General features: G+C 48.0%; 1 protein-coding gene across 7 annotated transcripts in view; it reads left to right on the forward strand.

The window, feature by feature from the left end:
* RGS3 (regulator of G protein signaling 3) overlaps positions 1-24263 on the forward strand; it is a 136747-nt gene that overhangs the window by 86117 nt on the left and 26367 nt on the right. The window contains exon 1 of one of the 7 annotated variants that reach the window (XM_054500936.2): positions 17713-18512. The exons of 3 other annotated variants lie outside the window; for them this stretch is intronic. Coding sequence is in view for 2 of the 4 variants with exons in the window: in XM_054500933.2 (XP_054356908.1) it covers positions 18089-18142 (54 nt within the window). In the remaining 2 variants the exon portion in view is untranslated. Of the gene's footprint in view, positions 1-17712; positions 18513-24263 lie in introns of those variants that run through there. 3 more of the 7 variants (XM_054500933.2, XM_054500934.2, XM_054500937.2) reach the window with 3 other exon arrangements.

The raw sequence follows: 24263 nt of genomic DNA on the forward strand, positions 1-24263 counted from the left end.
GAATATTCATCAATGTACTCATCACACATAGGTATATTTAGACAGAAAGGGGTCCTCATCACAGACACCCAAATTATGAGCACATTACTGCTTCCTCTCCCCTAGAGGTGCTTCTTCCAGCCTCCCCCATTGGAGGCCAGCACAAGACGGGCTCTCCAACCCAATATCTTCCCCTTCCCTCCCTTCCCCTTTCGGAAGGTGGCTGAGTATACACATTGAACTCTTTTGTTTCAACTTCACCTATATATAGGTTGGTGCAAAAGTAACTGTGGTGTTTTCCATTGAAAGTAATGTCGAGAACCGCAGTTACTTTGGCACCAACCTAATGTGTATGCAAGTACATTCTTTAACCTTTCCAACTCCCAGTCCAAGGCATCAGGCTAATTTCCATGTGGAATTTGTGGTCACTGGTTCGCAGTCCTTTCATTTCTGGTGTGGTCAGAAGTCTCCTTCAGACTCTTCCCCATAAGTTGCCATTGGCTTTTTCATCACCTTTAGTACCTATCCACTTTTGCTGGGATAACACTACCCAAGATAAATTCAAAAAAATTGTCCTAAGTGTTAGTGTGTTTCTGTTTTGGTTGAAGTCTATTATTGCAATATGGTTTTCTACTGTTTCTACTTGATGGAAGACTATTAAGGGTTAAGTAGGCTGGCCTAGGAAGCGGACCACCACTTATAATATACTTTTGAGTGGGAAAATGCATTCAGAGGCCTGTAATCAATACTCAGGTGGACTTTGGGAATATAGTATTTATTTTATGAGTGACTAGAATATTGGTAGAACCATAGAAACTTTGAATGTGGAGCTGGAAAGCCTCCCCCTTTCCCCACTGAGATCAATTGCTGAACAAGCTAGGTTGTAGAAACCAAGTGAAAGAGGCAAAAACTTGGCCAAGGGCATGTAGTCGGTGACTTCTGAAGATTCTGCTGGGCTGGGGGCGGGAGAGGGGTCACAGATGGTCTTAGAGTTGTCTCACTCAGCAACTCACTGTGTTGGCCTTGGGAAATATACGTTACCATGTTGGGCTGTAATGGAAATATTGAGAAAGCAGCTCAGCTAATGGCGTGGGGAGAGGTTGTCTAGTCCTCTGGCTTGTCTGTAAATTCCTGGCATGTGCTTGCTGGAGCAGAATGAATGGGGCTGCTGTGTTTTACCTGCAGCTAGGAGCATGGCTGGACTGGTGGAGACACTCCCTGCGGTCTGTTCTAAAAATAGCAGTGGGAACGGAGCTGAGGGGAAGAGGAGGGGGATCCTTCGGGAGCTGGGTGGGGAGGCCTCACCCCCTTCCTCTTCCTGCCAGGCCCGATGTGAGGAAGTCCCATGGAGTCACATAATTCCATCTGGGAGAGTCCTGGAGCCATCAGCCCTCACGCCCCCTCCTCATACAGGCAAGGAGGCCCTGGAGGCCTGGAGAGCAGAAAGCACTGGCTGGTGTCAAGCAAGCCCAGGAAGAAGGGCCCAGTTGGCAGGCTGTTTCTCCCTGGCTGTTTCAGCACAGTGGCTGCAGGCCTTGTGCTAAGGTTTGCTCTCACTGCCTTTGGGTGCACAGAGCCTGGGAGCTCCTGGGACCGGATGTGGTCAGGCTTCCTGAGAGTCGCCCAGCAGGCCAGGAGTCCCCAGCTGGCCCACCCTGAGCCCTGACCTCAGCCAGATGGCTGTCCAGTGCCACACCTCCTCTTGCTGGTGTCCCCTCCCTTGCTGACTTGTCCTCCTTTCTTTGGACTGTCTGCAGGGAGGGAGAACAAGGGCCAGCCTTGATCTGGCCTGCAGGACAGAGGCCTCGGTGGCTCAGGACCTTTCCCTGCCCCTCCCCAGGAACAAGCAGAGGCAGCTGAGGTAGTAGCAGCCTCCTGCAGGTTTAGAGACAGACAGGCCAGGGTTCAAATCCTAGCTCTTCCTCTCTCACTAGCCATGGGATTACTGGTGGCTCACAGAGCATCTGTAAAATGAGACAAGAACGCTGATTTCACTGGGGTCTTGTGAAGATCAAAGGGGATCTGTTGTAATGCCTGGCATGCAGTAGGTACTTAATAGCAGCTCTTGTTGCAAAACCAAACAGTGAACATGTATCTGACTTTCTATAACCCCCTTCCTTGGGGCCTCTACTCATGAGGCATGGGAAGGTGTTTTTTTTCTTTGTTTGTTTGTTTGTTTTAATGCAGTTGACTTTTTTTTTGTTGTGTTGTTGCAAAAGTAATCCATGTGATTGATGTTTATTATGAAGAAAACATTTAATACAGATGAACCAGGAGAAGAAAATGAAGTTCATCCTTAATCCCAGCACCCAGAGATAAACCACTGTTAACATTTTGGAATGTGTCCTGTCAGGCATTCGTTTATACACACATATATCTTATTTGCAAATTGGGGTTACTGGTGCAATTTTTCTAACCTGCTTTTTGTCCCCCATTTAACAGCGTAGTGTATCCATGTTTCCATTTCAATAAATATTCTTCTACAACATCATTTTCAGTGCCTGTGGAGTATTTCATTGTGTAGGTGAAACGTGCTTTATTTAAGTAATCTTCAGTTGTTTATCATTCAGGTTGCTTGCAATTTTTCTTTGTTACAAAAACTTCAGATAAAAATCCTTATACAGGAGGCTGAGATGGGAGGATGGCTTGAGCCTGAGTTTGAGGTTACAGTGAGCTATGATTGCACCACTGCACTCCAGCAGTGAGACCCTGTCTCTGAATGAAAAAAAAAATCCTCTTAGTTGTATCTTGGCATCTCCAGCATCCAGTTCAACACCTAGTACACATTTGACTCTAAATAAATATTTGTTGGGCGTGGTGGCTTATGCCTGTAATCCCACCACTTTGGGAGGCCAAGGTGGGTGGATCGCCGAGGTCAGGAGTTCGAGACCAGCCTAGCCAACATGGTGAAACCCTGTCTCTACCAAAAATTAGCCAGGCATGGTGGCTCATGCCTGTAGTCTTAGCTACTGGGGAGGCTGAGTTGGGAGAATCGCTTGAACTTGGGACATGGAGGTTGCAGTGAGCTGAGATTGTGCCACTGCATTCCAGCCTGGGCAACAGAGTGAAACTTCATCTCAAAAAGGAACTAAGTAAACAAATATTTGTTGAATGAATGAATGTTTTGTTAGAATAAATGCCTGTTAGTAGAGTTTCTGGGTCAAAGGTTATATATTTATAAAATGGATTTTTGATCCTATTGCCAAATTACCCTGCAGAATGGTTGTACTGATTTCTAATCTCATCTGAATTGACCAGCTCATCCTACTTTGCCTGGGATTTTCCCTTTTTAGCATTGAAAATCTTGCTTGCCAGGAAACTCCTCAATCAAATCAAGTAAACCGAGAAAGTCTGGATAAGAAAATGTTTAATCCTCCTCGTCATTACCAACATGGTATATTGTTACATTTTTTAATAGGTTCTGTTTTTCATTATTAGAGATGTTGAATATTTATTTATATGCCTTCTAGTCACTTGTGTTGCCTCTTTTGGGAATAGCCTGTTCAAGTCTTTTGCTCATTTTTCTATTGGGATTTTTATAGTTTAATTATTAATTCACAAAGAGCTCTTTATGTAATAAGGTTATTTGTATGTTAGCCTTTTATTTTTATTATTTCTTTAAACTACAGATGTTTCTGACTTATTAGTCATATCTATCATTTGTTTTAGGGTAGTTTTATTGAGATTTAATTCAAATATCATTTGAATTAAATAATTCACCCATTTAAAGTACACAATTCAGTAATTTTTAGTGTATTCACACACTTGTGTAACCATCACCACAATCAATTTTAGAACATTTTCATTATCTCAAAAAGAAATCATACTACTTAGCTATCATCCATTAATTCCCCCATCTCCTCCAACCCTAAGTGACCACTAGTTCATACTTTTCATCTCTGTAGATTTGCTTATATTGGACATTTCATATAAAGGGAATTATATAATATTTGGACTTTTGTGACTGGCTTCTTTCATTTAGCGTAATGTTTTCAGGATCATCCATGTTGTAGCATGTATCAGCACCTAATTCCTTTTCATGGCTGAATAATGTTCTGTTGTGTGGAATATCACATTTTGTTTAACCGTTCATCAGTTAGTGGACATTTGGGTTGTTTACACCTTTTGGCTATTCTGTGTAATGCTGCTATACATATCTGTGTGCAAGTTTTTTGTATGGACATATATTTTTATTTCTTTTAGGTGTATACCTAGGAGTGGAATAGCTGGGCCAAATGGTAACTCATGTTTAACTTTTTGAGAAACTACCAGACTGTTTTCCAAAGTGGATGTACTGCTGGGCGTGGTGGCTCATGTCTGTAATCCCAGCACTTTGGGAGGCTGAGGTGGGCCGATTGCTTGAGTCCGATTGCTTGAGTCCAGAGTTCAAGACCAGCCTGGGCAACATGGTGAAAACCTGTCTCTACTAACAACAACAACAACAAAAATTAGCTGGCTGTGGTGGCAGGCACTTGTAGTACCAGTTACTCAGGAGGCTGAGGCAGGAGAATTGCTTGAACCTGGGAGGTGGAGGTTGCAGGTAGCTGAGATCATGCCACTGCACTCCAGCCTGGGCAACAGAGCGAGACTCTGTCTCAAAAAATAAAATAAATAAATAAACAAAGTGACTGTACCATTCTACTTTCCTACCATCAGTATATGAGGGTTCCAATTTCTCTAAATCCTCACTAACACTATTTTTTCATTTTAAAAAATTCTAGCCATTCTAGTGGGAGTGAAGTAGTATCTCATTATGGTTTTTATTGCATTTTCTTAATGACTATAAATATTGAAAAATATTATTTGCCTTTGGCATATGATATTCACTCTAGGATTATATAATACTCACTTTTTTCCCTTTGAATTTTATGGTTTATTTTTTAACTCTTAATATTTTAATCAATTGGGAATTTACTTTTGCATATAGTATGAGGCAGATTACTTTTCATTTTTCCCAAATAGTTATTTGCTCCAATTCTTATGCATTATGTTAGGACAAGTATCCTCTTATTTCTTATTACTTTTCTTTAAAAATTATTTCCCCCCCCTCTTCTCATACATTTCTTCTTTTTTTTTTTTTTTTTTTTTTTGAGACAGAGTCTCACTCTGTCGCCCAGGCTGGAGTGCAGTGGAGCGATCTCGGCTCCCTGCAAGCTCCGCCTCCCGGGTTCATGCCATTCTCCTGCCTCAGCCTCCAGAGTAGCTGGGACTACAGGTGCCCACCACCATGCCCGGCTAATTTTTTGTATTTTTTTAGTAGAGACGGGATTTCACTGTGTTAGCCACAATGGTCTCGATCTCCTGACCTCGTGATCCATCCACCTCGGCCTCCCAAAGTATTTATTCTTTTAAATGAAATTCAATGTAGTTTTTAATTATAGCTTTATAATTCAGTCCTTATCTTCTCCCTGCCCCTCCTAAACATATCGTTGAGGCTTTTATTGTAATTATATTTCAAACTATACATTTAAAAGGGGAGTATTAAAATCTATACAATACGGTCTTCTCATTTGAGAACAGGATGTGTCTCTTCATTTATGCAAATTTTAAGATTTTCCCAAAGTTTTAGAAAGAATTTCATATAGGTCTTGCACATTTTTTGTTAAATTTATTTGACGGAATTTAAAGTTTTAATTTATATTACAAATGAAAACATTTATTTAGCATTATATTTGGTTTTTTAACTGGTAATATACATGCACAAAACTTGTACCAAAAAATTCTAAACATTACTAAACTGAATAAAATAAAACCCCCATTCTCCAAGCCCATTTCCAATCAATAATTACTAATATATGTTTGATGTGGTTCCTCCAAATTTTCCCCCATGCACATATGTAGACATATGCTATGTTTTGTTTTACTAAATAATATCATATTATACATACATTTTTGTAACTCATCTATAAAGATATAGGCCAGGAATGGTGGCTCACACCTGCAATCCCAGCACTTTGGGAGGCTGAGGTGGGATGATCACTTGAGCCCAGGAGTTGAAGACAAGCCTAGGCAATATAGTGAGACCCCATCTCTACAAAAAATAAAAAAAATTAGCCAGGCATGGTGGCATGTGCCTGGAGTCCCAGCTACTTGGGAAGCTGAGGTGGGAGGATCGCTTGAGCCTGAGAGGCCAAGGCTGCAGTGAGCTGTGATCACACCACTGCGCTCCAGCCTGGGCAACAGAGGGAAACCCTGTTTTTAAAAAAAAAAAAAAAATATATATATATATATATATAATATTATATATAAATATATATTATAGAAATATATATATTATATAATTATAGAAATATCTTCATGGCTGGGCACTATGGCTCCCACCTGTAATCCCAGCACTTTGGGAGGCCGAGGTGGGCGGATCACCTGAGGTCAGGAGTTTGAGACCAGCCTGGCCAACATGGCGAAACCCCATCTCTACTAAAAAATACAAAAATTAGCCAGGTGTGGTGCTGGGTGCCTGTAATCCCAGCTACTGGGGAGCCTGAGGCAGGAGAATCACTTGAACCCTGGAGACGGAGGTTGCAATGAGCCGAGATTGTGCCGTTGCACTCCAGCCTGGGCAACAAGAGAGAAACTCCGTCTCCAAAAAAAAGAAAGAAATATTTTCCATCAGCACCTAAACTTCTCCCTCTATTTTGAGTAGTGAGTGGACCATAATGTATTTAATTTATTGATGCGTGATTAGATTGTTTCTAATGTTTTGATATTCTGAGCAATGTTGCAATAAACATCTTGCCGCACTTTTCTGTTAGGAGAGAGTGTGGCACACACTACCGAAGTGCTCTAAAAATGCTTTCTTTCTGTTTACACATGTCATCTCCCCAACACTATTGTTCTTATCCTATTTTATAGTTGAGAAACCAAAGGAACAGAGGTTAAGTACATGTACAATTTGCATTCCTACTCACAGTGAATGAGAGTGCCTGCTTCCCTACACCCTACATAAAATGGAATGTTATTGCTTTTAATTCTTTGTTGGTACAAGAAGTGAAAAATTATATTTAATCTTAATTGACATTTATTTCATTATTAGTGAGGTTGAGATTCATTTTGTTTTATTTTTTGAGATGGAGTCTTGCTCTGTCACAGAGGCTGGAGTGTGGTGGCGCCATCTTGGCTCACTGCAACCTCCACCTTCTGAGTTCAAGTGATTCTCCTGCCTCAGCCTCCTGAGTAACTGGGACTACAGGCACACGCCATCATACCCGGCTACATTTTTGTATTTTTAGTAGAGATGGGGTTTCACCATGTTGGCCAGGCTGGTCTTGAACTTCTGACCTCAAGTGATCCACTCACCTCAGCCTCCCAAAGTGCTGGGATTACAGGCGTGAGCCACTGCGTCCAGCCTCATTTTATGTTGATCAGTCACCTATATTTCTGCTTTGGCTTGTCAGTTCTTTCATGTCATTTGCCCAGTTTTTGACTGAGGCGTTATCTCATTTGTAAGAGCTCTTTATGTGGTTAGAATATTAACCATTTGCTTATTATATGGGTTATAATTATTTTTCTAATTTGTCATTTGCCTTCTAACTTTATAGTATCTTTTATCATTTAGAAATTAACTTTTTTTGTAATCAAGTTTTTTGGGGGGTTGAGAGCACCTATATCTTCTAAGGTCTTTCCTACCCCTAGATTATGAGAAATATTCATCTAAATTTTATTCAGGTACTTTTATTCTTTTATTTTTTGCATTTATATTTTAAATTCATCTGCAATTAATTTAATGCCTGGTGTCAGATGGAACTCTTATTAATTTTTTCCCCCAAATGGTTTGACCAGTTTTTCCAACCCGACTCTTTTGAATTGTCTTTCCTTTCTTCACTTATCATAGACCAAATTTCCACATATGGATGGTTTGGTTTCTAAGCTGTCTCCCTCGTTGATCTGTCTATTCCTACATCAGGTTAGACTTAATGACTTTAGCTTCAGAATATGGTTTAGTAGTAAACATCCCAAGGCCAACCCCTATTATTCTTCTGCAAAATTTCCTTTGGAGTTATACACCCTAATTCTAGTCTGCTAGTGGCTTTACCCTTACCTTTGTCACAAACATATGTCAACATCAGGAATGACACCAGATCTATAGTAGCCTGTCCTTGTGGCCTCTAACCCATAATGATCATGTCGGCTGGACCATACTTCTCTGCTTTCCTCCATACCTCCTAGGTATTGTTGTAATTGTCTGGAATTTCGGTTTCCGGTTGTGACTATTTTTTTTTTTTTTTTTAAAGACAGAGTCTCGCTCTGTCACCCAGGCTGGAGTGTAGTGGTATGATCTCGGCTCCTGCAACCTCCACTCCCGGGTTCAAGCGATTCTCCTACCTCAGCCTTCTGAGCAGCTGGGATTACAGGTGCCCGCCACCACGCCCAGCTAATTTTTGTATTTTTAGTAGAAACAGAGTTTCACCCTGTTGGTCAGGGTGGTCTCGAACTCCTGACCTCGTGGTCTGCCTGCCTTGGCTCCCAAAGTGCTGGGATTACAGGCGTGAGCCACCCCGGCCAGTTGTGACTATTTTTAAACATTAGCACTATTCTGTTTTAAGAATCATTTACTTAAAATTGCACTTAACTTTCAGTTATCAGTAGTTAAGGCTCTAAATGTTTCCGTTTTCATGGCTTGCCTCTGTCTCTCACATACCACGTCATGTCATCCTTGACTTCTCGATTTTAATTCACTTTTGTCTGTAGAGCTTTCTTGAGTAATTTTTCCAGAAAGGGTCTGTGGGCGGTATCCTTTCTTATCCTTGTAAGCCTGAAAATATTTGCCCTCATGTTTGAGTCATAGTTTGCTTGAGTAGAAAATTCTAAGTGAATTGTCCTTCTCTCCCAGAAGCCTGAGAGCAGTGTTCTGTGGTTTCCCCAGTATTTAGTGTTTTAAGAGCAGTTTTTCCTTGATTCTCTAAAATTTATTTATGGAAACAACCAGGATTCCTTTTTCCAATCTTTGGAATTCAGAAATTTCCCTAGATTATTTCTAGTAGTTTGTTTTCTTTTGGTAATTTTTCCTGGTCCTAACTAGGTAAGTCCTTTCAGTCTGAAGACCCAAGTCTTCCTTTAGTTCAGGGAAATTTTCTATTAATTTAGGAATGGTTTCTATTCTGTGTGTTCAATCTCCTCTTTCTGGACTTCCTACTACAAATAATAATAATAATAATATTAATAATAAAAATGGTGCCTAACATTAAAGCGTGCTTTCTTTCTGTGATAATATATAATCTTCCCAGCACTATTGTTATTCTCATTTCATAGATGAGAAAACAAAGGAAAAGAGAGATTGAGCAGATTATACAAGGTCGCATAGTTAGGAGGTGCGGGCCAGGTTGTAATCCCAAGCACCTGGCTCCAGAGCCCATGTCCTTAGCTACTAAACTATACTCCCTGCCTGTCGGGTCCCAACCCCAGAGCCCACCCTGCCCTTCCCCCCAGCACTCTCTAGTGACAATGTTGAGTGTCGACAGGCAGGGACTCTGTAATCAGTGGGGGAAGGCTTGGGGATGCTAGGATGATGGATCTGAAACAGACTGGGCTACTGAGGCCAGAGAGGGGCAGGGATTGTCAGAGGTTCTCCAGTGAATTTAGAGTTGGGACTCTTCCCTCCCTCCTCTTCCCTTGGTCTCAGCCACCTGCTTCAGGCCTCCTCTTTGTCCCTGGGACTGCTGCATTGCTTCTTGTGGGTCTCCCTCTTCCTACTCCTGTCCATGTAGTCACCTCTGTCAACAGCAGCTGCGATGACTCTTCTTATAGAACACGTGCAGTGACCTTCACGCTGCTGAGTGTTTGGTGAATGACTGTATGAGTGAGCAAAGAAGTTTACAGTGCCTAATGTGCGTCAAACACTGTGCTAAGTACTGTTGATGCAGTATGCATTAGTCAGCAATCTACCAATTGCAAGTGACAAAAACCCAGCTTCCAGGAGTAAATGGAATTTACTGGATTAGGGAGGGTAGCCTTCAGGCCTAGTTGGATTCAGAGCCTTGAGCAATGTCACTGAGAACTGGCCTCAGCCTCTTCATCTCTTGGTTCTATTTACTTAGGTGTTGGCTCGCTCCCTTAGTGGTAGCAGTGCTGCTGCCAGAAGGGCCAGGGTTATGACCATGGCCTTGGAGTTGGACTCCCTCAATCATTTCATGAGTAGTCCCTGGGCCTGATCCTCATTAGCCCAAATAGGATCACATGCCCATTCCAGCCACTGAGGACAGTGGGATGGGTTAAACTAATGGACTGAGGCCTGGATCACATGCCTCTCCCTGGAGTGGGAGATGGGTCGGTTCCTTGTGAATCACCTGGCTTGAGAATGAGAGAGGGAAGGCTAATTCCTCAAGTGAATGGGGTCTGATCAGGCAGGTCTCAGATGTCCTCTACTTCTTGGCTCATCAACCAGCATGGTCCTCACCCCACAGAGCTGACAGTCTAGTGTGGGGTCTAGTGTGGGGCAAGGACACCAATCATGAACAGCATATAATAAATCGATGACAGTTGTGACAAAGGGCCTAATGAGAGCGCCTACTGGGAGGACCTGGGGAAAGTTTCTGAGGCAGGGAGGCTTGGGATGGAAGGATTGTTGTAGGTGGGGACCCTAACGCAGGCCAGCATAGGTGGGAAGACGAGGAAGGGGAACAGAGCATGAGATGAGGCTGGAGGTGTGTTCAGGATCAGACAGTGCTGGTCTTGAGAAGCTGTGGGAAGAAGTGTGACTTTATCCTGAGTGCAGGGGTTGATGGGTGTTGTAGAAAGCTGATGCTGGCCTCATAGAGGAGAATGGTGAGGAGGAAGGCAAGTCGAGAGGCAGGGAGCAGTGTGGAGCCATTGCCCTCGGCCAGCGAGAGCTGATGGTGGCTTGGACGAGGACTGAGGCACCAGGGATTGAGAGAGGTGAGAGATCCACAGGACGTATAGCAGGAGGGGTCTGCAAAATTCTGTGATTAATTGCACGGGGAATGTTTGGGAGAAGAATGGTGCTCAAAAGTCTAGCTCAGGCCAGGCATGGTGGCTCACACCTGTAATCCCAGCACTTTGGGAGGCCTAGATGGGTGGATCACTTGAGGTCAGGAGTTCGAGACCAGCCTAGCCAACATGGTGAAGCCTTGTCTCTACTAAAAATAGAAAAAATTAGCCAGGCGTGGTGGTGGGCGCCTGTAATCCCAGCTACTTGGGAGGTTGAGGCAGGAGAATTGCTTGAACCTGGGAGGCGGAGGTTGCAGTAAGCTGAGATTGTGCCATTGCACTCCAGCCTGGGCAACAAGAGTGAAACTCCATCCTAAAGAAAAAAAAAAAGTCTAGCTCAGGGAAACAGATGGTGCCATTCTCTGAGCTGGGAGCAGTGGAGGAGGAGTGGTTTGGGTGGCAGGATCGAGTCCCACTGTATGTGTAAGTATCATGATAGGGTCCAAGTTAGTGAGTTCTCATGAAACAAAGCCGTTTAAATCAGGGCTCCTTAAGCTACCTGTGGTGAGGGGCTTTGACATTTTGTAGCATCACACTGCATGTGATTTATTATGCAGGCTTGAGAACACCTGAGCCAGCCCATGCCCTATTCAGTGAGACCAGTCCACTCATCTCATGCTTAGAGGTGGCAATGTCAAGTTGAAGTTCTTTAAACACAATCAATCTTGCTACCTATCTCACTGCAGACTGGTAACAAGCAGCCTGTGAACCCATATGGTTCTGCAGACCACATTTTGAGTGGACTGATCTAGTTCAACCCCAGCGCATTTTAGAGACAGGGAAACTGAGGCTTGGGGGTGGTGGGGGTGGGGGTTCACAGAAGGCAGCAGCAAAGTTAGCATTTCAGTCTTTCCCCCACTGACCCTTTGTTTTGATGGCTTGGGCTCAAGCCCAACAGCCCAAACAGTGGGTGGACCCAGGGGAGTGTGTGGAGAACTGTTTCCAGCAACCAAGGTCACAGGCCTGGCCTCCCCGTAGCTGAGTCAGTGGCTCTGTGCTGAACACTTCCCAGGAACATGGGCTGACAGGACACAGTCTGGCCCTGGAGCTGACACAAGCACAGTGGGTCGAGGATTGCTCCCAAAAGCCCGAAGTCTCCGGCCAGCATGTGGCTGGTTGGACCGGAGCCAGGAAGGGAGGCAGTCGTGGCTCCCAGCCATCCTGAGCTGCTACAGCCACCCAAGGTCAGACTGATACTGCTGAGGTGACTGCAAAGCGTGCCTCAGGATGGAGGCAGAAGCCAGCCAGCAGCAGGCCTCTGGGCTAGCTCTGTAGGGGGACATTTGGTCTCCTGGCTTTTGCTGCGTGTGGGCTTCTCCTTGCTGGGTTGGGAGCCACCGTTTCCATTAGCAGGTTGGGAATCGTCCATTGCTGTCTCAAGTTGCTGAGGAAGAGGCAACTTCCATTGCTGTCTCAAGTTGCTGAGGAAGAGGCAGATAGCAAGGGGGAGACATTTGGGGAATAAGAGATTAGGGGCAGAATATACAGTTAAGAGCATGGGCCTGGGAGCCATGCTGCCTGCCGGGCTTCCGCCTTGTAACCTTTCTGTACCTCAGTTTCCTGATCTGTAAGCTGGGCATGATGAGAATAGCCTGTTCATCAACAAATGGTAATGATTCTCAGCTATTAGTACATGCCAGACCCTCATCTGTTAGCCCCTCAACATGTCATCACATTTAATTTTACCATTTACATTAACCTTCTCAAGGTGAATTCTGTCTTTTCACAGATGATAGCAACAATGACATCATAGCAATAACAATGATGGCTCTTATTTATTGAGCACTTACTGTGTACCAGGCATTCCACACCACGTCGTCTAGTCCTCCTCAGGGTCCGTTGAGGCCCATTTTACAGACAAGGAAACTGAGACTCAGAGATAGTAAAGGGACTTGCCCAGGATAATTCACACTCAGATTAGATTTTTTAGACTCCAAAGACTGTGCTCTCTCTAAATTCCACTGACTGAGCTGATTCCTTTAGTGAGAGGGCCTGAAGGGGCATGGGACTGTCCATGGGAGGGGAGGAGTAGGGCTGGGGCCACTGGACAACCACTTCCTGGTCTCATTTTAGAGATGGAGGACTGAGGTCAGGAAGGGGAAGGGGCTTACCCTGGGTTCTGCAGGCCACAAACCACAGCTCCCTGTGAACTTGAACCTGAGGATACCTGCTCTGTCTTACCCCACCCCACCATTTGTGGCAGGTGCCCCAGAACAAGGCCTATGCCACCAGGAAGAGCAAGACCTACACCAAGCAAGCAGTAGGAGAATGTGTCCCCTGCCCAGGTGCTAGGGTCCTAGAGGCCAAAACATGGCACGGCAGCCCCCGTCTGCAGCATCAGTGGCTTCGTCTGCCATGACCCCCTCCAAGTTCCATCCCACGGACGGGCTGCTCTGGCCAGCTCTGTATCCTTAGTTCCTAGTACCAGCTCCAGCACAGAGCAGGGATTCAGTGGTTATTGAAATAACTAGTTAACATTTCTTGGCCGACTCTGCAGTGGGGAGGGCCTTTTTGCATAGAGTCTCTAGACCCCCAAACCAGGGCTGTGAGCCCCAGGGAGTAAAAGCTCAGAACTTTCTAAGTGAGTTAGCAGATTCAAAGCTTGGACTGGAGTGGCCATATACAGGGACTTCCTCAGAGTTTCAAAGAGCAGCCTGGGGTGGTCACTTTCTTCTGCAGTGAGTTGGAACAGTGGCAGGGCTCTGCAGAAGTTGAAGCCAGTGTGTACCCAGCACAGTCTCGGGGTGTCTGGGGATGATGAAAGCTAAGCAGCTTCTGGCAGGGGCAAGGGGCTAGTCTTACTCTGAAGTGCTCTGGAATTCCTGGGACCACATCTTTCCCTGGCTTCTCTCTCTCTCTTTCTTTTTTTCTTTTTGAAATGGAGTCTCGCTCTGTTGCCCAGGCTGGAGTGCAGTGATGTGATCTCGGCTCACTGCAATCTTTACCTCCCAGATTCAAGCAATTCTTGTGCCTCAACCTCCCAAGCAGCTGGGATTAGAGGCACATGCCACCATGCCCAGCTACTTTTTTGTATTTTTAGTAGAGACAAGGTTTCACCATGTTGGCCAGGCTGGTCTCAAACTCCTGACCTCAAGTTATCCCCCTGCCTCCACCTCCCAAAGTACTGGGATTACAGGTGTGAGCCACTGTGCCCAGCCTCTTCTCTTCCCTTCCCTTCCCTTCTTTTCTTTCTCTTTTTCTTTCTTTTCTTTTCTTTTCCTTCTTCTCCCCCTCTTTCTGTCTCTCTCTCTCTCTCTCTCTCTCTCTGTCTCTCTCTTTCACAGGGTCTTGCTCTGTCACCCAGGTGGGAGTGCAGTGGCACAATTATCACGGCTCACTGCAGCCTCAACCTCCTGGGCTCAAGCGATCCTCCCACTTCAGCCTCTTGAGTAGCTGGGATCACAGGCACACAGCACCGTGCCCAGCTAATTTTTAATTTTTTTTTAATTTTTTTTTTTTTTTGTAGAGATGGAGTCTTCCTATGTTGCCCAGGCTGGTCTCGACCTTCTGGGCTCAAATGATCCTCCCACCTCAGCCTCCCAAAGTACTGAATTACATGCTCGTGATGGGGTCTTGGGAGCATAAACCCATGAGGTGTATTGGTCTTCACGCAGTGGAAGCAGTAAAGGAAGACAGCGGAAACCTCGCTGTGGTGTGGGCTGTAGGGGAGCAGCCTGTCTCTGGCACCTGGCTGCATCCCAGGCTGTTGCTGCATCTCCCCTGGGGCCTGTCTAAAGACTTGGGCTCTGCTTGGGGGTACTGTATTCCAAAAATAGGAGGCGGGTCCCTGCTGAACCTCCCTGGTCCTAGCCCTGGGAGCTGCTGCCAACCTGTCTGAACAGTGTGGAGTTTGCCTGTGTGGTTGGGCTGTACAGTTCTCTGTGTAACTGATGGGCTCGTCTGTTCCATGGGCTGCCCTGGGCCATGGTGCAGGACACAGTGGGAAGTGAACTGGGCTTCATCTGTAGCCCTGCACTTACTAGTGTAACCTTAGTCTCTCTATGCCTCTGCTTACACATCCATAAAATGGGGATATTAGAAATCATATCTGAGGTCGAGCACGTGGCTCTTGCCGGTAATCCCAGCACTTTGGGAGGCTGAGATGGGCAGATTGCTTGAGGCCAGGAGTTCGAGATCAGCCTGGCCAACATGGTGAAACCCCCTCCCTACTAAAAATGCAAAAAATCAGCTGGGTGTGGTGGCACACGCCTGTAGTCCCAGCTACTCGTGAGGCTGTGGCATGAGAATTGCCTGAATCCAGGAGGCGGAGGTTGCAGTGAGCCGAGATCGTGCCACTGCACTCCAGCCTGGGTGACAGAGCAAGACTCTGTCTCAAAAAAAAAAAAAAAAATCATATCTGATAGGGTTATGAGGATTCAATCAATCAATCAATCAATCAGTAATCAAAAAGTGCTTAGAGCAGTGCTGTCATGTGTCAGATAAGTGTTTGTTATGTATGAAATATGTGGATCAGTGATTGGGGCCCAGGTCCTGAGTACCTGGGTGCTGACCCCTGGGCCTGTGGGCCACCTAGATCTTACCACTCTCTAGATCCCAGTTTCTCCTGTACTGAACAGCACCATCATTTATGTACCTCTGAGAAGCATTGGGATGTGGTGAAAGGAGCACTGGACTGGGAGTTAGCAATCCCAGCCCTGCCACTCAGTTGCTGTGTTTCCTTGGGAAAGTTACTTTCCCTCTCTGGGCCTCAGTTTCACTGACTGTAGATGGGAAACAACAGTGAAAGATTTCCAAGGGCCCTCTGGCTTAGAAATCCTGGCTGCCAGTGACTCCCCTATCCTACCCTAGGCTATACACTGGGAGGACCCCCAGCCCTGTTGATTTGTGTCTGGAGCTATGGGAGGCAGAGAGCAGTGGCTGCCCCAGGGCTCCTCCAGCCATGGGATGCTCTCCTATCCTGGCCTGGCAGGCTCTGGGCCTTGGGGCACTGAGCTGCTCTACCCTTTCCTCACCATGCTATGGTCCAGAGCATTGATGAATGTATTCTGGACTCCTTCTGGACCCAGCGCACTGGGTTGGCAGAGCTGCTTTGCCCATCACAGCATAGGGTGTAATTTTGGAGTCATTAGTCTCACTCCATGGCTAATGTCTGCCTCCCTCACTGGACTGTCAGCTTTGTGAATGCAGGGCCCTGCCTATTGGTTCTCTACCACATCCCCAGGGCCTAGCACAGAGCCTGGCACACAGTCTATGCTCTGCAACTGTTTGTTGATTGAAAGAAGGTGACAACTCAGCTGAAGCTCGAGGGCACCTCTGACATGAAGAAATCCTATATTCAGGCTCCCCACCCTGAGAAATCTTATCTCAGGCACCAGAAATTCCATCCTGGAAACCAGCCAGCCTCATTGGTGATTGGTTAGCTCCATCAGAATTGGCCATCTCTTGAGACTCACCTCCTTAGCTTCCCAGGCCAAGGGTGAATCCTGCTTTTCAGGAGCCAGAAGGATGACAGCCTTCCAGTGTAGAAGGTTCCTAGGCCCTGCAAGGACTGCCTTGTTTCTGCCCCCAGGGACAAGATGAAACACTGGTTGGCGTTTGTAAGTTACCAACTCAGAGGAGGGCTGTTCTGAGTTGACCCGATAAAGAATGTTTTCTTGTAGCAGTGTGCATGTGTATGCTTGTGTATGTGAGAGAGTCAGGAATAGAGAGTCAGAGATGGACAGGGGCAGGGATACAGGCAGAAACATCTCGAGACCCTGCGGGGGGTCTCTACCATAGGGAGGGAAAGAGACAGAGACACTGTGCTTCAGCCTAGGTGGCCAAGGTGGGTGGGGTGGGCACGGGAACATAGAGGCTCCTTCTGTCCATTTTTTCTGCGCCATCATCCCAGGATGCCTGCTGCTCTGGTGGGAGCCAGCCACAAGTTGGGCATTCCCAACTTGGGCCTCAGGGACAGCCCAGGGTGCATTTGTCAACATTGTGACAAGCTGCAGCACCAGAGAACAGCTCTGTGCTGGCACAGCAGCGTCTTGCTGTTGTCTGGCTGTATGGTGGTTAAGAGCTGGCATGACGAGTAGGAGCAACTAGTTTTCAGTCCTGGCTATACAGACAACTGGCTATGTGACTGTGGGCAACTTCCTTTGCCATTCTGTAATTTGGACTCTTCATCTGTAACTGGGGTAATCACAGTCCTCCCCTCCTCACAACCTGCTGGTGAGGATTCAGTGCATTAATGCAGGCAGAGCTCTGGGAACAGGGCCTGGCACGGAGTTCATGCTCAAGAAAGGGTAGCCAAGAGCCAGCTCAGAGAATCCTGTATTCATCCCACAGGTGGGCGGGTCAAAGTTAGCAGCCTCCTTTTACAGATGAAGAAACCGAGGCTCAGAGAGGGGAAGGAACTTGCTCAGTGACAGCCAATTAACCAGTGCTGGAGCTGGAACTGGAGCTGGGGACCCTCTCCTCCCAGTCCGGGGCTTGTTACACTGCCTCCACAGTTCCTCCTTGGGGATGTCTCTGTCATTCATGGCTGTAACTCTCATTACAGCCAACGTTACTGTAACGGGATGTTACAGTCCAATTTGCCCTCCCAGCCAGCTGTCTCCGGGAGAGGAAGCCCCAGGTTCTCTTTCTACATAGGATTCCCCAGAGTTTAGCGTTCAAAGATTCAGCTGTGCGCTGGGAAGGGACTGAAGCTGCCACCCCCCTCCAACCCTGGGGGCGGTCGCATTCTGGAAGTCAGCGTGTGCTGGCTGCAGGACCCTGGGTTCAGTTGCAGCCTCCCATTGGGACAGGAACAGCGTCGGGGTGGGGGAGTGACAGGGAAGCCTCGGTGATTGGCTTGGTCTTGTGGTCTTGCAGGGAGCGGCTGCCGGCAGGCCGGCTGGAGGCGGCTTTGCGCTGCCCAAGCCTGGGAGTCCTCAGGATGTGTGTGGGGTGGAGCCTGCTAGGGATCCCAGTGCCAGGGGGTGCCATTGTGAGGGATGGACGCCTCTCCCCCGGAGCAGCACTTTGGAGCCAGCTTCGGCCCTGGGGATGAGCCACAGGGGACCCACAGCCCATGTGTGTGAGCATGTAACCCGGGAGCCAGCTGGGCCCCTCGTGGGGTGGGCAGAAGGACGGGCTGGCCCAGGACCCTCTTCTTTGAGACATCCTGGACTCCATTTCAGATGAAAGTGCTTTGAGAAACCACAGAGTTTTCTGTTTAATGGAAGAAGGAAACCCATCCTCTCTCCAGAGTGGCGGTGGCCGGCTGGATAGGGTGTGTGTTTGGGAAAGGCGCTGGAGGAGGAGGAAGAGGAGGAGGACAAGTAGGAGGAAGAGGAAGAGGAGGAGGGACGGGTGATGCAAGGGTTTTGAAAGCGCTACCTAGATGTGGGAGGTGGAACCTGGTCATTTGGTTCTGCTTTTCCTAGCAGGTATCGCTCCCCTGGGGAACTTGGGTAAGTCCATAAATAGCTCTGCTGACACAAAGGAGCTCTGTCTGGGGAAGGCAGCCGCTTGACACGGCCGCCAGGAGCTGCCACAGCCACGGCCGCCCGCCTGCGGGAGGAGCCGGGTGGAGACCCGGGCGGGCGAGCTGGCAGGAGCGGCAGCCAGGAGTCGCCTGGGTCCCTGCTGGAGTGTGCTGGGTAGGTACCTTGGTGACAGGGCTGTGTGTGTGGTGGGCGGGTGTCCAAGCCACCCTGTGCCCCTGTTTCTATTGTTTCTTCCCCAGGGCAGCCATTGATAGGCATGTTGCAACCAAACCATTTGTGCTCTGTTCTGAGATAGCTCTGTGTGTGTGTGTGTGTGTGTGTGTGTGTGTGTCTGTCTGTCTGTCTGTCTGTCCATCTGTCTGTCTCAGGGGCTGGGAGCCCTGCAGGTTTGGGGGGATGCTTCCTCTGTTTGCTGCTCCCCACTTCTAGGCTGGACAGCCAGCTTTTCTTTCTCAGAGAAACAAGAACTGTTTGGTGGCCAAAAAGTCGGGACACTGCATGGGAGGGGAGCGCTCAGCCGGCAGGGTTGGCTATTGTATCAGGGGTGCTGGCCGCACACCAGGCACCAGGGATGCAAGCTCGTGTCTAGTTTCACTCGTGGGGGAAGAGGTGGTCTCTGGAACTATTCTCAGTGGGTTGCCTTTAGTCCCTAAGAGGGCCTCTGCTGAAATGTCCACTGGAAGCACAAGCAAAGATGCTCTGCCTCCGAGCTCCAACCCCATGGAAGAGGGCCTGCACCTGCTCCCTTGGCTCCAGCTGAGACCCATCAGGCAGGGGGTGGTGGCAGAGACAGGCTCACACCACAGAGCTGGCCACTGTGAGCAGACAGAGGCTAATTCTTTTCCCAGCCTGGAGGGTCCACATCTCTATTCTTGTTCCGAGGTGTCCAGGAAGAACCCTTGAACCCTAGGACTCAGGGCAGGAGGATAAACCTGGACCCAGAAAGGGGAGGAGCCTTGTCCAAGTTTGAGCAGCAGGTCTGTGGCTGAGCAGGGACCAGGATAGAGGACTTCTGCCTCCTAGAACAGCAAGAACAGGACATGTGGGAAACCATTTCCCTGACCTGAGCTAAGTATTATAATTCAGCTTCAAATCTGACCCTCCTGGCCTGAGAAGCTTGGTACACCAGGCCCCACAGTGATGCTTGAAAACTTTCCACATCCTGCTGCCCTCAGGCCTTCTGGCTGGGTGGCTATCTGGCTTCCTCTCCCAGTGCTAGAGTGGGTACATCTCCTCAAGGAAAGGAGCTGCAGAGGCTGCCCTGCTGGTGCCTGCGGGATCCCAGCCAGGGCACTGCAGGCATAGTCAAAGTTTCCACCAAGGCCCCTTGAGTCCTCTACGCCCAGCCAAGGGGCACCTCCCCTCTTCCCCAGCCCTAGCACGTGGTGTGACTTAGCCTAGGGCAGGCCCTTCAGGGAGCCGAGTTCCACAACAGGGCTCATTGCAAGCCCAGACTGGCTTCTGAGAAGCAGGCAGATGGTGAGGATGAGGCAGTTGAGGCAAGTGACCACTCCTCGTGAGAAGTCTCCAGGCCTTTGAGCCAGAAATTGTTGATGGGGCTTCTGATTATAAGTACGTGGTATCAGTGAAATCATTGCACTTCCAGGCTTCCTTGCCTTTGCACATGCTGTTCCAGCTGCCTGGAAACCCCTCCCCACTCCTCCCCTCCCCTCCCCTCCCCTCTCCATGTCTTATTTTATCCAAACTTCCACAACTAGAGCAAATACTCCAGGCAGCATGAGTCTGTCCATTGGTGGTGGCACCCATGGATATTGCTTTGTGTCCTATGTATGCAGAATCTGGGCCTTATTCATTCCTTAGTCACAAGGACCTGGCCAGGGGCCTGGGGCATGGTTGGAGAGGGGTGTTGCATTATCCTGGCTAGGGCAGGTTTTCTTTGAGGACAAACAGTGACGTGCAAGTCAGCTGTGTCCGCCATCTCCTAGCTCTGTGCCTGGCATAGAGGGCCTGTCGGGGAGCCCATTTAGGAGAGGCCTAGGCCCTGAATGTCAAAGTTGCATCCATAGGGCCAAGGGATGGGGGCTGGGTTTGATAGGAGGTGAGGCGGGGAGAATTTTGGCTTCATCCTGGCAGGGACCATAGGGAGAATCCACTCAGGGGTCATGCTGGGCTAGGTGGAATCCACAGCATAGCCTGGGCCATGGGTGGAGGGGATAGCCCTGGCTGGTTGGAATGCAATGCTGAAGGACCTTTGCACAGACTACAGGGAGTTGGAGCTCAGCTCCCTGGACCCTCTTGGGATGGTGCCAACCAGAGTAGGTCTGGGGGTATTGATCCTCAAGCCAGTGGTCTGTGTGGCTCCCTCAGAAGAGGCACAGATGAGGAGAGTGCCTATCCCCAGCTGGGTCCCTGGGGGCCCTGAGAGCTGCTTCCCATTGGCCTCTTAAGGCCCTAGAGATGACAGTCTCTTTGCCTTCTATTAGGCTGGTATAAAAGCAACTGCGGTTTTTGCCATTAAGAGTAATGAAAAACCGCAATTACTTTTGCACCAACCTATAGATAGATAGAGAACTGAGGCAGGAGAGGAAGGACTTGCCTGAGGTGACATGCGACTCAGCAGGAAAGCAGGGACAAGAACTCAGTTTCCCCAGCCCAGGCCTCTCTGTACTGCACCAACTGGATGTCTCAGAGTATCCAGGTTTCGTCTTGGGGCTCTCTCTTTTTCTGGACTCACCAGTGACATGTCCCTTTTGGACCTTCGGGCTTACTGACTAGAGCCCTGCTATCCTCTGGGAAAAGCAGCATGTGCAATAGACAAAGCCCTTGGTTGGTGGGCTGGAGACTGTGGCACCTTCTCGTCCCTTCTTACTGATGATTTCAGGCAAATATGCCTTGTTTCTCACCTCAGTTTCTCCTTTGTAGCAACCAGGGACTGGACCAAGTATTGCCAGGTGCCTTCCAAATATCCAGTTCTCTGATTCTCTGCAGGCTGTCTCCTCTTCCTGGCTTCCAAGAGTCAATGGTCAGGGCCAGGGCTTGGTGCAGCAGAGAAGCAGCCCCCAGCCTGTTCCCCAGGCGCCTCTGGGCAGGAGCCTTCTCATGCAAGCTGCAGCCCAAGCCGAAGCTGGGAGGTTTGTTGTTGTTTATGGAGCCAGGCAGTTTCCAAGATGTCATTGCTTAGGGAAAACCATCATTCCTCCCAGGAATAAACAAGGCTGCTTATGGCTCAGCCCCCTAAGCCTGGAGAAGCTGGAGCCACTCACAGCAGACCAGCCAGGCTCAGTCCCAGGGAGTGCTGCCTGCCCCTGCACAACCAGCTGTACCCTGGCTTCCAGGATTGGAGTGGGGATGGGGGCAGGATGCTGGGAGGTGTGCTAGAGCCATAAGCCTCTTGGGAGATCAGAGCTTCCGGGCACAGATGAGAGGGAGGAGGGTCCCAGGATACCCTCTTCCTTCTGGCAGTGGGCCTAAGTCATCACTCGAGATGTGTGGATAGCTGCCAGGTATGCTCCAGATGGCCCAGGGCTTCTCCCCTCTCCCTGCCCTCCATGGGCCAGCCCGCTTGCACCTGGCACCGTGGCTCAGGCTGCTGCCGGAGAACTGTCAGCGGCTCCCAACTTAGAAAGGGGGGTGTGTAGGAAGTTATTTGGAACTGGGCATACTTTTTGCCACATAGCCAGGGCTCTCTGTAGTGTCCTCAGTTACCTCTTACTGGAGTTAGCTTTGGGCAAATAACAGAGCTCAGGGACTCGGGGAAGGGTGGCAGAGGGTAAGGAAACAAAGGGAGAGGCAGAGAAAGGTCTTGGCAGTGCCTCTGGGGACCACATGGCTGGAAGGAACCTTGACAGCAGGCTGAAGGCCGCCAGGAGGACTGTGGAATGGGAGGTGGCATGGCTATGCCACCCCTCAAGTCAAGGGTTGGAAGCAATGTTCAGCCAGGACATGAAATCTTCACTTCTCAGACCTCACTTCCTGCAGTTTCCAGTTGATTCAAATAGCAGCAGCTCTGTACTGTCCTCTCTGCCTCTCTCCCTTCTGTGTCTTTCCTTCCTTCCTTCCTTCCTTCCTTCCTTCCTTCCTTCCTTCCTTCCATGTGTGTTAAGCACCTACTGTGTGCCATGTACTTGCATATTACTTAGAGGCATAGATCTAAAAGGCCCAATCTTTAATCTAGTGCCAGGATGCTCAGGTAATGGACAGTAACAACACAGCTTTAATGGAGAGGCATGGGGTGGGGAGGAGGGTGCTGTGGGACTCCCCAGGGAAGCACCCAGTTCAGCCTGGGAGCCTCAGCAAAGCTTCCTACAAGAGGTGAAGCTGCATGTGATTGTACAGATGCTTGTCCATTGAAGAGCAGGTCTCCATCCCAGTCTATCCACCCCTCTGAGGTGTAGACGTGATTCCCGCCTGTCCATGGAAATTGCTTTTGTGTGTCCAGCCACATGCTCCTCCTTGTCTAGGGAGGTTATATAGGAGTATGGGCTCTGGACTTGATGGAAGGATCTCTCCTACCTTAGAGTCTTGTGCTCTTGGACAAGAATGGAGCTTCTCCTGCCTTCGTGTCCTCGAGCAGTGGTCTAGCCTCCTCGGGTTAAATAAGATAATAGCTGTAAAGCACTTAGACATGTTTCATGTGAATGGATTCTGTGGCCTGCTAGCAGTGGGAGTGCCACTAGCGCCTATCTCATAGGTGGCTGTTATTAAATGCAGCGATGTAGGTGAGGTGCTTGGTGTGGATCTGACACTGAGCAGGCATTCAGGAGGCAGCACGGCAGCGTTTTGCTGGAGGGAAACAGTTGGAATGTGCAATCAGAGATGTGTACAAAGCAAGGAGCTCACTGAGGAGCAGTGAGCCTCAGCCCAGGGAGCAGAGGAGGAGACACTGGGATGAGGGGTTTTAAAATAAACCTTTTAAATTGAAGTACAGCATACTTCCAGAAAAATTAGAAGAATACAGCCAACGAATTTTCCACAAAGCGTAGCCCCCATCCAGGTCAAGAAATAGAATATTCTGGCACCCTAGGAATCCCCACAAATAACCCTCTTTTAGTTACTATGACCTCAAAGGTAACCCCTGTCCTGACTTCTTTTTTTTTTTTTGAGGCAGAGTCTCTCTCTGTTGCCCAGGCTGGGGTGCAGTGCACTGCAACCTCCATCTCCCAGGTTCAAGTGATTCTCCTGCCTCAGCCTCCTGAGTAGCTGGGATTACCGGCGCGTGCCACCATGCCCGGCTAATTTTTGTATTTTTAGTAGAGACGGGGTTTCACTATGTTGGCCAGGATGGTCTCGAACTCCTGACCGCAGGTGATCCGCCCTCCTCAGCCTCCCAAAGTGCTGGGATTACAGGCGTGAGTCACTGCCCCCGGCCCTTGTCCTGACTTCTCTCATCGATGAGTGTAGCCTATCCTTGAATTTCGTGTAAATGGAATCATTGAGTACATGTTATTTCATGCTGACTTCTTTCGATCAGCATTTTGATGGCAAGATTCATCAATAATATTGTGTCGAGTTTTATTTTGTTTATTCTTGTTGCCCTGTGGTATTTCCTTGTGTGAATATACCGCCACAGTTTATCTGATCTACTGCTGATGAACATTTGTGTTGTTTACAGTTTGAGGCTATAATGAATGGTGCTGCTATGAATATTCTTGTACTTATCTTTTGATGTACTATGTATGCTTCTGTTGGGTGAATACCTAAGTTTTGCAATTGCTGAGTCATAGAGTTGTACAGAGTTAACTTTAGTAAATACCATGATATTATTTTCCAAAGTGTGACAGGAATACACTCCCTTCAAGCTGTACATGAAAGAGCCTATTATTCCATGTCTGTACCAACATTATTGGTATTAGATATTGTGATATCTAATTGTGGCTTTAATTTGAATTTTCTTGATGTCTGGTGAGGTCGAGTCCCTTTTTCATGTGTTGATTAGCCATTTGG

Source organism: Pongo pygmaeus, chromosome 13 (genome assembly GCF_028885625.2).
Source record: "Pongo pygmaeus isolate AG05252 chromosome 13, NHGRI_mPonPyg2-v2.0_pri, whole genome shotgun sequence".
NCBI classification, from domain to species: domain Eukaryota; kingdom Metazoa; phylum Chordata; class Mammalia; order Primates; family Hominidae; genus Pongo; species Pongo pygmaeus.